Source organism: Leptodactylus fuscus, chromosome 7, assembly GCF_031893055.1.
Source record: "Leptodactylus fuscus isolate aLepFus1 chromosome 7, aLepFus1.hap2, whole genome shotgun sequence".
Taxonomy (NCBI): Eukaryota; Metazoa; Chordata; class Amphibia; order Anura; family Leptodactylidae; genus Leptodactylus; species Leptodactylus fuscus.
The window spans coordinates 12,822,556-12,837,778 of NC_134271.1; the positions used below are offsets into that span (position 1 = coordinate 12,822,556).

The following is a 15,223-nucleotide window of genomic DNA, read 5'->3' on the forward strand; positions in this document are numbered from 1 at the left end:
TGATTCCGGCGCAGTTGGAATTTTTTCTCTAGCCCCCACCATTCCCAAGCAATCACTACTTTTATTTTCCGCACCCAATATGTTATTTTGACTCTCTACAGTCAGAGCAGGTAGTCTGGGACCGCCCACTTAACATTAGAGGGCCAAGTGGGTTAAAATTTCCAGCAATGATTTCTCAGGAACAGTGAGGGCTAGAGAAAAAATTCCAACTGCGCCAAAATCAGTGAAGCTGTGCGAATTAAAGAATGTCAGGAGTTGGAGTTGGTAGAGGTAGTGAAAGATCCCCTTTAAGCCAATCTTTCCTTAAAGGAGTTAACAAGAAAAAAATGGCACTTTGCATCACTCTCTACATTTGCGCTTTTGTGTGCTTGATGGAATAGTGACAGCTAGTTACTGAATGCCCGGGGATGTGCCGTTGCCAGCAGACGGGCAGATGCAGGAACAGAAACTCCCAGTCCTCCTCTCATCCTACGCCAGCACATACGGAGTACAGATTAACCAGCGGCCTGATCAAGCATAATTAGCAGTTAGAATACATAGTAATTAAAAACTCCTTCTGCCCGGCCAAGATGGAGAACAAGACTAATTAACTGGCTGTTGTAATGCGAGTCGGCAGATAAAGCGCTTCACTCTATACTGGGGGGGTTGAGTCAACAGGGGCGCAGTGTGTATCGGGCTCCAGAACATTGAGGCTACCCACGGCTAACCTACAGCAACGCAGGCGAGAGTAATTAGCAGAAATTAATAACAAACAGCAAAAACTCATCACATAGAACAATATGACACAAGTTCTAATATTACACTATTAACTTGTATATAGATGTAGCAGAGCTGAGATTGTTATATAATGCACAGCGACTCAACATGTTATCGCACATACATACGTACCTTTAAAATTGCATTATTGTACATATGAAAGTGCCGTATGAATACACCGTAAGTACTGCAAATATCGCCTAAATCTGAGGAGCATCAGATGGTACTTACTCATACAGTCTCCACCATACCAGCCGACCCGGCATTCAGAGCAGTACCGACCCTTCACATAGAAGTCGTCCAGCGTACCGCCCCATGATCCATTGTTACATGACTTACAATTTTCAAATATCGAACATCCTGAAAAAAGTGATGGCAAAGTAATGAAAACTTGTCCAATAGTATGGAGCCACATTAGGCGGTATTATAGTAGTTATATTCTTGTACATAGGTGGTAGTATTATAGTAGTTATATTCTTGTACATAGGAGCAGTATTATAGTAGTTATATTCTTGTACATAGGAGTAGTATTATAGTAGTTATATTCTTGTACATAGGAGGCAGTATTATAGTAGTTATATTCTTGTACATAGGAGTAGTATTATAGTAGTTATATTCTTGTACATAGGGGCAGTATTATAGTAGTTATATTCTTGTACATAGGAGGTAGTATTATAGTAGTTATATTCTTGTACATAGGAGTAGTATTATAGTAGTTATATTCTTGTACATAGGAGCAGTATTATAGTAGTTATATTCTTGTACATAGGAGGCAGTATTATAGTAGTTATATTCTTGTACATAGGAGTAGTATTATAGTAGTTATATTCTTGTACATAGGAGGCAGTATTATAGTAGTTATATTCTTGTACATAGGAGTAGTATTATAGTAGTTATATTCTTGTACATAGGAGCAGTATTATAGTAGTTATATTCTTGTACATAGGGGCAGTATTATAGCAGTTATATTCTTGTACATAGGAGCAGTATTATAGTAGTTATATTCTTGTACATAGGAGGTAGTATTATAGTAGTTATATTCTTGTACATAGGGCAGTATTATAGTAGTTATATTCTTGTACATAGGGGCAGTATTATAGTAGTTATATTCTTGTACATAGGGACAGTATTATAGTAGTTATATTCTTGTACATAGGAGTAGTATTATAGTAGTTATATTCTTGTACATAGGGGCAGTATTATAGTAGTTATATTCTTGTACATAGGAGGTAGTATTATAGTAGTTATATTCTTGTACATAGGAGTAGTATTATAGTAGTTATATTCTTGTACATAGGAGCAGTATTATAGTAGTTATATTCTTGTACATAGGAGGCAGTATTATAGTAGTTATATTCTTGTACATAGGAGTAGTATTATAGTAGTTATATTCTTGTACATAGGAGGCAGTATTATAGTAGTTATATTCTTGTACATAGGAGTAGTATTATAGTAGTTATATTCTTGTACATAGGAGCAGTATTATAGTAGTTATATTCTTGTACATAGGGGCAGTATTATAGCAGTTATATTCTTGTACATAGGAGCAGTATTATAGTAGTTATATTCTTGTACATAGGAGGTAGTATTATAGTAGTTATATTCTTGTACATAGGAGGTAGTATTATAGTAGTTATATTCTTGTACATAGGAGGTAGTATTATAGTAGTTATATTCTTGTACATAGGAGCAGTATTATAGTAGTTATATTCTTGTACATAGAAGGTAGTATTATAGTAGTTATATTCTTGTACATAGGAGCAGTATTATAGTAGTTATATTCTTGTACATAGGAGGTAGTGTTATAGTAGTTATATACTTGTGCATAGGAGGTAGTATTATAGTAGTTATATTCTTGTACATAGGAGTAGTATTATAGTAGTTATATTCTTGTATATAGGAGCAGTATTATAGTAGTTATATTCTTGTACATAGGGGCAGTATTATAGTAGTTATATTCTTGTACATAGGAGTAGTATTATAGTAGTTATATTCTTGTACATAGGAGGTAGTATTATAGTAGTTATATTCTTGTACATAGGTGGTAGTATTATAGTAGTTATATTCTTGTACATAGGAGTAGTATTATAGTAGTTATATTCTTGTACATAGGAGGTAGTATTATAGTAGTTATATTCTTGTACATAGGAGTAGTATTATAGTAGTTATATTCTTGTACATAGGGGCAGTATTATAGTAGTTATATTCTTGTACATAGGAGTAGTATTATAGTAGTTATATTCTTGTAGATAGGAGCAGTATTATAGTAGTTATATTCTTGTACATAGGAGCAGTATTATAGTAGTTATATTCTTGTACATAGGAGCAGTATTATAGTAGTTATATTCTTGTACATAGGAGTAGTATTATAGTAGTTATATTTTTGTACATAGGTGGTAGTATTATAGTAGTTATATTCTTGTACATAGGAGTAGTATTATAGTAGTTATATTCTTGTACATAGTAGGTAGTATTATAGTAGTTATATTCTTGTACATAGGAGCAGTATTATAGTAGTTATATTCTTGTACATAGGAGGTAGTATTATAGTAGTTATATTCTTGTACATAGGAGCAGTATTATAGTAGTTATATTCTTGTACATAGGAGCAGCATTATAGTAGTTATATTCTTGTACATAGGGGCAGTATTATAGTAGTTATATTCTTGTACATAGGGGCAGTATTATAGTAGTTATATTCTTGTACATAGGGGCAGTATTATAGTAGTTATATTCTTGTACATAGGGGCAGTATTATAGTAGTTATATTCTTGTACATAGGGGCAGTATTATAGTAGTTATATTCTTGTACATAGGGGCAGTATTATAGTAGTTATATTCTTGTACATAGGGGCAGTATTATAGTAGCTGTACAGCAGTTTGATACCTGGGTGTATGAGGCAGGAGTCACACTCATTGTCTTCATTACGACAGCAGGGGATAGTGTACCCCACCTTCTTATTTCCTCCCGGGCACACACACTCCACCTGATCATATTCACAGCAGTCTCGGCACATGATATTCCACTCAGCTCCAGGGCAGTTTTCATTAATCACTGTATATTCTGGAGAAAAGAGCCAAATACATTCATTGGATATATAATGGTGAAGATCTGTGCAGGAGAGGATATGTGCAGATGATTGACACTTTACAGGGTTATTGCTTTTCAGCTTGTGCTGCGTGCGCTGTGGGCGGGGTTCTCATTATTATTAGAAGGCAGGATGACAATAAATGGTTAAACTTTTCTAAAGTTGAAGGCAGGTTACACAGGATCATAGAAAAGTCAATGGTGATGTGAACATCTCCTCCTCCCTCCTCCCTCTCACTGTACAGCGACTTCTCCATACAGAGCATGCCCACAACATTCTGCCATAGAAGTCAGTGTGATATTGCCTGGCTGAGGTTTCTTAAGTCTAGGCGCTCATGTCTTATACTGCAGAGCACTCTGTGTGACCCCTAGCACTGTGCAGCAGGACGGACATGCTGGCGGCTTTCAACATACTATTTACTATGATGGCAGAGCAGACACATCTGTTGGTGATGTCTTTTCCATGAGTAACTGTGTTAAAATTCTCCCTCTGGCTCTTGGTTTCCTCCATTACACGAGATGACTTTTACAACTCCTGCCGTGTTTACTAATACATACTGTACACGGGTATGCAGATGTAGCAGAGCTAAGTTTGTTTGGCACGATTATGTGTAGCATTGAGATATCACAGCGCACAAAAGATCCAATGCAACGATAAAGTCAGCTCTGCTACATCTCGGAGTACCAAATATTCTGGATTAAGAGGCAGTCAGGATGTTAATCCGCTACTAATCCTTTATCATCTTGAATCGTCTGGGTCTGATCTGCAGTTCCAAGCTGAATTATCACATTTTCTGGATTACTGGATGCCGGATTAACAGATTACAGGGAATTAAAGGGTTTATCATCAAAATCCGGCATATCATCTCAGCCCTGCAGATAGATGGGTTAGGGTCACCTGAATCAAACAGTGTTGTCCCCTTGTGAATCGCTGTCTCCGTTGCTGAGATATCGCTGGTTTTGTTGATATGCAAATGAGCTCTTGTAGCAATGGCGGCGCCCGTGTTGTTCCAAACAGCTGATTTTCACATTGGGAAAACAGCGATATCTCAGCAATGGAGGCAGCGATTCACAAAGGGGTAACACAGTTTGATTCAGGTGACCCTAACCTATCTATCTGCGAGGATGCGGAGATATATTGGGTTCTAGTGACACTCCCTTTAAGGAATTAAAGAAATCTGGAAGGAGACTATTATAACGTCTGGTGTCACAAAACCTTCTAGTACTTAGCTTAAAATCAGTCTACGAAAATATTAATGTTTGTACTCCAGGGGGCGCTGAGCATGCAATTATATCAGAGGTTTAATGACGCAGCCCCAGAGTTCCCCTGTAATGTCAATGTTTGTATACCAGACATTCTCAGTAATGTAGCCGAGTGCAATGAGCAAAAGCAAAGTGAGCGGAAAAGAAGAAAGTTGGGATAGTAGTAGCATTAATAGCAATATGTCTTCTTAAAGGGATTGTCCCCAGCATATCACCCCAAACCTGTAGATAGATAGGTTAGGGTCCCCTGAATCATACAGTGTTTTCCCCTTGTGAATTACTGCCTCGGTTACTGAGATATCGCTGTTTTTTCAATATGCAAATGAGCTCTTTGAAGCAACGACAGCGCTTTTGTTGCTCCAAAGTGGTAATTTGCATATTGATAAAAACAGCAATCTCTCTGGAATGGGGACGGCAATTCACAAGGGGAAAACACTGTAAGATTGAGGTGACACTAACCTATCTGCAGGGCTGGGGTGATTTGCCGGTTCTGGTGACACTAACCTATTTATCTGCAGGGCTGGGTGATATGCTGGTTCTGGTGACACTAACCTATCTATCTGCAGGGCTGGGGTGATATACTGGTTCTGGTGACAGTAACCTATCTATCTGCAGGGCTGGGGTGATATGCTGGTTCTGGTGACAGTAACCTATCTATCTGCAGGGCTGGGGTGATATGCTGGTTCTGGTGACAGTAACCTATCTATCTGCAGGGCTGGGGTGATATGCTGGTTCTGGTGACAGTAACCTATCTATCTGCAGGGCTGGGGTGATATGCTGGTTCTGGTGACACTAACCTATCTATCTGCAGGACTGGGGTGATATGCTGGTTCTGGTGACAGTAACCTATCTATCTGCAGGGCTGGGGTGATATGCTGGTTCTGGTGACAGTAACCTATCTATCTGCAGGACTGGGGTGATATGCTGGTTCTGGTGACACTAACCTATCTATCTGCAGGACTGGGGTGATATGCTGGTTCTGGTGACAGTAACCTATCTATCTGCAGGGCTGGGGTGATATGCTGGGTCTGGTGACAATAACCTATCTATCTGCAGGGCTGGGGTGATATGCTGGTTCTGGTGACAGTAACCTATCTATCTGCAGGGCTGGGGTGATATGCTGGGTCTGGTGACACTAACCTATCTATCTGCAGGGCTGGGGTGATATGCTGGTTCTGGTGACACTAACCTATCTATCTGCAGGACTGGGGTGATATGCTGGTTCTGGTGACAGTAACCTATCTATCTGCAGGGCTGGGGTGATATGCTGGTTCTGGTGACACTAACCTATCTATCTGCAGGGCTGGGGTGATATGCTGGGTCTGGTGACACTAACCTATCTATCTGCAGAGCTGGGGTGATATGCTGGTCCTGGTGACAGTAACCTATCTATCTGCAGGGCTGGGTTGATATGCTGGGTCTGGTGACAGTAACCTATCTATCTGCAGGGCTGGGTTGATATGCTGGGTCTGGTGACAGTATAACCTATCTATCTGCAGGGCTGGGGTGATATGCTGGTTCTGGTGACAGTAACCTATTTATCTGCAGGGCTGGGGTGATATGCTGGCTGTGGTGACAGTAACCTATCTATCTGCAGGGCTGGGGTGATATGCTGGTTCTGGTGACAGTAACCTATCTATCTGCAGGGCTGGGGTGATATGCTGGGTCTGGTGACACTAACCTATCTATCTGCAGGGCTGGGGTGATATGCTGGGTCTGGTGACAGTATAACCTATCTATCTGCAGGGCTGGGGTGATATGCTGGCTGTGGTGACAGTAACCTATCTATCTGCAGGGCTGGGGTGATATGCTGGGTCTGGTGACACTAACCTATCTATCTGCAGGGCTGGGGTGATTTGCTGGTTCTGGTGACACTAACCTATCTATCTGCAGGGCTGGGGTGATATGCTGGTTCTGGTGACACTAACCTATCTATCTGCAGGACTGGGGTGATATGCTGGTTCTGGTGACAGTAACCTATCTATCTGCAGGACTGGGGTGATATGCTGGTTCTGGTGACACTAACCTATCTATCTGCAGGACTGGGGTGATATGCTGGTTCTGGTGACAGTAACCTATCTATCTGCAGGGCTGGGGTGATATGCTGGTTCTGGTGACAGTAACCTATCTATCTGCAGGGCTGGGGTGATATGCTGGTTCTGGTGCCACTGACCTATCTATCTGCAGGGCTGGGGTGATATGCTGGGTCTGGTGACACTAACCTATCTATCTGCAGGGCTGGGGTGATATGCTGAGTCTGGTGACACTAACCTATCTATCTGCAGGACTGGGGTGATATGCTGGGTCTGGTGACAGTAACCTATCTATCTGCAGGACTGGGGTGATATGCTGGGTCTGGTGACAGTAACCTATCTATCTGCAGGGCTGGGGTGATATGCTGGGTCTGGTGACAGTATAACCTATCTATCTGCAGGGCTGGGGTGATATGCTGGCTGTGGTGACAGTAACCTATCTATCTGCAGGGCTGGGGTGATTTGCTGGTTCTGGTGACACTAACCTATCTATCTGCAGGGCTGGGGTGATATGCTGGTTCTGGTGACACTAACCTATCTATCTGCAGGACTGGGGTGATATGCTGGTTCTGGTGACAGTAACCTATCTATCTGCAGGACTGGGGTGATATGCTGGTTCTGGTGACACTAACCTATCTATCTGCAGGACTGGGGTGATATGCTGGTTCTGGTGACAGTAACCTATCTATCTGCAGGGCTGGGGTGATATGCTGGTTCTGGTGACAGTAACCTATTTATCTGCAGGGCTGGGGTGATATGCTGGCTGTGGTGACAGTAACCTATCTATCTGCAGGGCTGGGGTGATATGCTGGTTCTGGTGACAGTAACCTATCTATCTGCAGGGCTGGGGTGATATGCTGGGTCTGGTGACACTAACCTATCTATCTGCAGGGCTGGGGTGATATGCTGGGTCTGGTGACAGTATAACCTATCTATCTGCAGGGCTGGGGTGATATGCTGGCTGTGGTGACAGTAACCTATCTATCTGCAGGGCTGGGGTGATATGCTGGGTCTGGTGACACTAACCTATCTATCTGCAGGGCTGGGGTGATTTGCTGGTTCTGGTGACACTAACCTATCTATCTGCAGGGCTGGGGTGATATGCTGGTTCTGGTGACACTAACCTATCTATCTGCAGGACTGGGGTGATATGCTGGTTCTGGTGACAGTAACCTATCTATCTGCAGGACTGGGGTGATATGCTGGTTCTGGTGACACTAACCTATCTATCTGCAGGACTGGGGTGATATGCTGGTTCTGGTGACAGTAACCTATCTATCTGCAGGGCTGGGGTGATATGCTGGTTCTGGTGACAGTAACCTATCTATCTGCAGGGCTGGGGTGATATGCTGGTTCTGGTGCCACTGACCTATCTATCTGCAGGGCTGGGGTGATATGCTGGGTCTGGTGACACTAACCTATCTATCTGCAGGGCTGGGGTGATATGCTGAGTCTGGTGACACTAACCTATCTATCTGCAGGACTGGGGTGATATGCTGGGTCTGGTGACAGTAACCTATCTATCTGCAGGACTGGGGTGATATGCTGGGTCTGGTGACAGTAACCTATCTATCTGCAGGGCTGGGGTGATATGCTGGGTCTGGTGACAGTATAACCTATCTATCTGCAGGGCTGGGGTGATATGCTGGCTGTGGTGACAGTAACCTATCTATCTGCAGGGCTGGGGTGATTTGCTGGTTCTGGTGACACTAACCTATCTATCTGCAGGGCTGGGGTGATATGCTGGTTCTGGTGACACTAACCTATCTATCTGCAGGACTGGGGTGATATGCTGGTTCTGGTGACAGTAACCTATCTATCTGCAGGACTGGGGTGATATGCTGGTTCTGGTGACACTAACCTATCTATCTGCAGGACTGGGGTGATATGCTGGTTCTGGTGACACTAACCTATCTATCTGCAGGACTGGGGTGATATGCTGGTTCTGGTGACAGTAACCTATCTATCTGCAGGGCTGGGGTGATATGCTGGATCTGATGACACTAACCTATCTATCTGCAGGGCTGGGGTGATATGCTGGGTCTGGTGACACTAACCTATCTATCTGCAGGGCTGGGGTGATATGCTGGGTCTGGTGACACTAACCTATCTATCTGCAGGGCTGGGGTGATATGCTGAGTCTGGTGACACTAACCTATCTATCTGCAGGACTGGGGTGATATGCTGGGTCTGGTGACAGTAACCTATGTATCTGCAGGGCTGGGGTGATATGCTGGGTCTGGTGACACTAACCTATCTATCTGCAGAGCTGGGGTGATATGCTGGTCCTGGTGACAGTAACCTATCTATCTGCAGAGCTGGGGTGATATGCTGGTCCTGGTGACACTAACCTATCTATCTGCAGGGCTGGGGTGATATGCTGGTTCTGGTGACACTAACCTATCTATCTGCAGGACTGGGGTGATATGCTGGGTCTGGTGACACTAACCTATCTATCTGCAGGGCTGGGTTGATATGCTGGGTCTGGTGACAGTAACCTATCTATCTGCAGGGCTGGGTTGATATGCTGGGTCTGGTGACACTAACCTATCTATCTGCAGGGCTGGGGTGATATACTGGTTCTGGTGACACTAACCTATCTATCTGCAGGGCTGGGGTGATTTGCTGGTTCTGGTGACAGTAACCTATCTATCTACAGGGCTGGGGTGATATGCTGGTTCTGGTGACAGTAACCTATCTATCTGCAGGGCTGGGGTGATATGCTGGTTCTGGTGACACTAACCTATCTATCTGCAGGGCTGGGGTGATATGCTGGTTCTGGTGACAGTAACCTATTTATCTGCAGGGCTGGGGTGATATGCTGGTTCTGGTGACACTAACCTATCTATCTGAAGGGCTGGGTTGATATGCTGGGTCTGGTGACAGTAACCTATCTATCTGCAGGGCTGGGGTGATATGCTGGTTCTGGTGACACTAACCTATCTATCTGCAGGGCTGGGTGATATGCTGGGTCTGGTGACACTAACCTATCTATCTGCAGGGCTGGGTTGATATGCTGGGTCTGGTGACAGTAACCTATCTATCTGCAGGGCTGGGTTGATATGCTGGGTCTGGTGACACTAACCTATCTATCTGCAGGGCTGGGGTGATATACTGGTTCTGGTGACACTAACCTATCTATCTGCAGGGCTGGGGTGATTTGCTGGTTCTGGTGACAGTAACCTATCTATCTACAGGGCTGGGGTGATATGCTGGTTCTGGTGACAGTAACCTATCTATCTGCAGGGCTGGGGTGATATGCTGGTTCTGGTGACACTAACCTATCTATCTGCAGGGCTGGGGTGATATGCTGGTTCTGGTGACAGTAACCTATTTATCTGCAGGGCTGGGGTGATATGCTGGTTCTGGTGACACTAACCTATCTATCTGAAGGGCTGGGTTGATATGCTGGGTCTGGTGACAGTAACCTATCTATCTGCAGGGCTGGGGTGATATGCTGGTTCTGGTGACACTAACCTATCTATCTGCAGGGCTGGGTTGATATGCTGGGTCTGGTGACAGTAACCTATCTATCTGCAGGGCTGGGTGATTTGCTGGGATCTGGTGTCCCTAACCTATCTATCTGCAGGGCTGGGGTGATTTGCTGGTTCTGGTGACAGTAACCTATCTGCAGGGCTGGGGTGATATGCTGGTTCTGGTGACAGTAACCTATCTATCTGCAGGGCTGGGGTGATATGCTGGGTCTGGTGACAGTAACCTATCTATCTGCAGGGCTGGGGTGATATGCTGGGTCTGGTGACAGTAACCTATCTATCTGCAGGGCTGGGGTGATATACTGGTCTTTCTACAAAGATATCTATGTTCCTTCTCCAGGGGGCGCTGTGCATGTAAATATTTAAATCCCAAGATCAGAGCTTTCCGGAGTTCCCCTGTAATGTTAATGGATGCAGACAAGGTATTCCCAGCAATCTAGCACCGAGCACCTACACACTGTGAAGACAAGTCGTGGTAGTCGTTGGATTCATATCAATAATGTACTTGAATATCTTCTTAAAGGAACTGTCCAAATTTTTTTTAAAGGATATTTTATCCAGTAAGAAAACCACTCCGGCCCATGGGCTGGTACTGGAGGAAATGAGACTAAGCTGCAATACCAGTCATAGCCTATGGGCAAGAGGGGCGCTGTTACTTTTGTTTTCTATTTCCAGAAATCCTTCCATAATTCCCTGACTTGCTCTTTCTATCTGGTGGAATGTATCCAGGAAACTAGAGAGAGTTGCAAATTTGGAAGTTGCGGGCACTGTTCTGTGATTTTCCTATTGTATTCTATGCAATAGGTTCGGGATCCGTCTCTAGCCCTGAGAGGTGTCAGACGTCCCGGTGACATCACAGCTGGTACTCACTTGAACTCCTGGGGTAGGCAGAGATGGCGCAGAGGTAGAGCAGAGTCAGGCCGCTCCTCGCTGTCAGGGTCATGGTGTCGTCTCTGATCCCACTGCAGACGCTCTGTAAGGGCTCAGGGTCTCCGTCTCTTCATTCTTACAGGGCTGGGGTCTCAGGTTTCACACTTTGTATCATCCAGGCAGTGACACCCTCACCGAAAGCTTCCACTGGGGTCTTCCAGACTACGTCACCCCAAAAACACTCCGCTGTTTTAACTCTTTGCGCTCCGCAGCAGACAACCCCTGAGGCAGCCTGTGAGGTCACTGACTAAGCAGCAGATCTGGGATTCCTGCTCCACCATGCCCCGGCCCCGCTGACACCGCAGACAGTAGCGCAGGGATTGTGCAGGTACCATAAGCAGAAGGCGGATCGGTCTGAGGCGAACGAGACGTCGACACAATAATTCGCTTCAGACCCCGTCCTGACCTGGCATGGAGTCTGGAAAAAATTCTCGTCTCCGTGTCCAATACATGTGTTTGCAATAACATACATTCCTCATCATTGACGCCATCCCCAAAACTAATTAAATATTAACTAATTTATAGAGTGCGTAATAGTGACATTTGTCAAATGGGAAGCCCCCGGGGGTCCTGGAAAGGAAATACACTAGGGGGGGGGTCAGCATTGTGTCCTGGTAAGGGATCATTCACACCAACACCGTGACATTTCCCAAAGGGAGTCATGGAGCATAGACATGAAAAATGAAGGGGGGTGAATACTTTTGCAACCGTGTTTGCTTCAATGCACCTGAAAGAAGAAATGGAGCAACTTTACAAATAGTCTTAATTAGAAATTTCCTATCGTTTGGTGTCTACCGGTAACAGACAAGTCCACAGTGTAGTCTGATCTTATCTCAAGTCCCATCTTTTACAGGAAGGATAAATCTAGGAAGATTAGACATTAAAGCGTCTTGATAAAGTAGGTGACAGTCCCCAGGAGAACTAGTTTAGATTTCACAGGCCATGTGGCACCATGATCACCGGTCACATGGCTCTGTCTCATTAAAGTGAATGAGATCGCGCTGCAGTACCAAGCACGGCCACTGTACAATGTATGGCGCCGTGCTAGGAAAAGAGTGACCCTGGATTGTGTAGTGAGCAATGAAGAGAGGACATGGGCCTGCCAAGTATATCAGGGAGACGCTGCACAGGACTGAAAGGTCAGAGGAGGCCAGGGAATGGAGTCGGTCCCTGCCAGTACTGAGGACTGTGACCCTGAAAATCTAGATAGATAGATAGAGTGTTGGCCAAAAGTATTGGCACCCCTGCAATTCTGTCAGATAATACTCAGTTTCTTCCAGAAAATGATTGCAATCACAAACTCTTTGGTATTATTATCTTCATTTAATTTGTCTTCAATGGAAAACCACAAAAAGAATTGTCAAAAAGCCAAATTGGATATAATTCCACACCAAACATAAAAAAGGGGGTGGACAAAAGTATTGGCACTGTTTGAAAAATCATGTGATGCTTCTCTAATTTGTGTAATTAACAGCACCTGTTACTTACCTGAGGCACCTAACAGGTGGTGGCAATCACTAAATCACACTTGCAGCCAGTTGAAATGGATTAAAGTTGACTCCACCTCTGTCCTGTGTCCTTGTGTGACCACATTGAGCATGGAGAAAAGAAAGAAGACCAAAGAACTGTCTGAGGACTTGAGAAGCAAAATTGTGAGGAAGCCTGAGCAATCTCAAGGCTACAAGTCCATCTCCAAAGACCTGAATGTTCCTGTGTCTACCGTGCGCAGTGTCATCAAGAAGTGTAAAGCCCATGGCCCTGTGGCTAACCTCCCTAGATGTGGACGCAAAAGAAAAATTGACCAGAGATTTCAACGCAAGATTGTGCGGATGGCGGATAAAGAACCTCGACTAACATCCAAACAAGTCCAAGCTGCCCTGCAGTCCGAGGGTACAACAGTGTCACCCTGTACTATCCAGTGTCAGCGTCTGAATGAGAAGGGACTGTATGGGATAGATAGATAGATAGATAGATAGATAGATAGATGATAGATAGATAGATAGATAGATAGATGATAGATAGATAGATAGATAGATAGATAGATAGATAGGAGATAGATAGATAGATAGATAGATAGATAGATAGATAGGAGACAGATAGATAGATAGATAGATAGATAGATAGGAGATAGATAGATAGATGATAGATAGATAGATAGATAGATAGATAGATAGGAGATAGATAGATAGATAGATAGATAGATAGATAGATAGATAGATAGATAGGAGACAGATAGATAGATAGATAGATAGATAGATAGGAGATAGATAGATAGATGATAGATAGATAGATAGATAGATAGATAGATAGATAGATAGGAGATAGATAGATAGATAGATAGATAGATAGATAGGAGATAGATAGATAGATAGATAGATAGATAGATAGATAGGAGACAGATAGATAGATAGATAGATAGATAGATAGATAGGAGATAGATAGATAGGAGATAGATAGATAGATAGATAGATAGATAGATAGATAGATAGGAGATAGATAGATAGATAGATAGATGATAGATAGGAGATAGATAGATAGATAGATAGATAGATAGATAGATAGGAGATAGATAGATAGATAGATAGATAGATAGGAGATAGATAGATAGATAGATAGATAGGAGATAGATAGATAGATAGATAGATAGATAGATAGATAGATAGGAGATAGATAGATAGATAGATAGATAGATAGGAGATAGATAGATAGATAGATAGATAGATAGATAGATAGATGATAGATAGGAGATAGATAGATAGATAGATAGATAGATAGATCGATAGATAGATAGGAGATAGGTAGATAGATAGATAGATAGATAGATAGATAGATAGATAGATAGGAGATAGATTGATAGATAGATAGATAGATAGATAGGAGATAGATAGATAGATAGATAGATAGATAGGAGATAGATTGATAGATAGATAGATAGATAGATAGATTGATAGATAGATAGATAGATAGATAGATAGATAGGAGATAGATATGAGATAGATAGATAGATAGATAGATAGATAGGAGATAGATAGATAGATAGATAGATAGATAGATAGATAGATAGATAGATAGAAGATAGATAGATAGATAGATAGATAGATAGATAGGAGATAGATAGATAGATAGATAGATAGATAGATAGGAGATAGATAGATAGATAGATAGATAGATAGATAGATAGATAGATGATAGATAGTAGATAGATAGATAGATGATAGATAGATAGATAGATAGATAGATAGATAGATAGATAGATAGATAGATAGATAGGAGATAGATTGATAGATAGATAGATAGATAGGAGATAGATAGATAGATAGATAGATAGATAGATAGGAGATAGATAGATAGATAGATAGATAGATAGATAGATAGATAGGAGATAGATAGATAGATAGATAGATAGATAGATAGGAGATAGATAGATAGATAGATAGATAGATAGATAGATAGATAGATAGGAGATAGATAGATAGATAGATAGGAGATAGATTGATAGATAGATAGATAGATAGATAGGAGATAGATAGATAGATAGATAGATAGATAGATAGGAGATAGATAGATAGATAGGAGATAGATAGTTCTATAGATAATATACAGACATCACTGACTATCTTTCTATGACTGTTCTTGTAAGTCTCCAGGGTTTCTATAAG

The 15,223-nt window shown here is 42.5% G+C and overlaps 1 protein-coding gene across 1 annotated transcript in view; it reads right to left on the reverse strand.

The window, feature by feature from the left end:
* Positions 1 to 11,917, reverse strand: part of PAMR1 (peptidase domain containing associated with muscle regeneration 1) — a 31,852-nt gene extending 19,935 nt beyond the window's left edge. The window contains exons 1-3 of the mRNA XM_075281053.1: positions 11,505 to 11,917; positions 3,644 to 3,820; positions 988 to 1,116 (exon numbers count right to left, since the gene is read on the reverse strand). Coding sequence (XP_075137154.1) covers positions 988 to 1,116; positions 3,644 to 3,820; positions 11,505 to 11,577 — 379 coding nt within the window. The 5' untranslated portion in view covers positions 11,578 to 11,917. The remainder of the gene's footprint in view (positions 1 to 987; positions 1,117 to 3,643; positions 3,821 to 11,504) is intronic.
* Between the last annotated feature and the right edge of the window lie 3,306 nt (positions 11,918 to 15,223).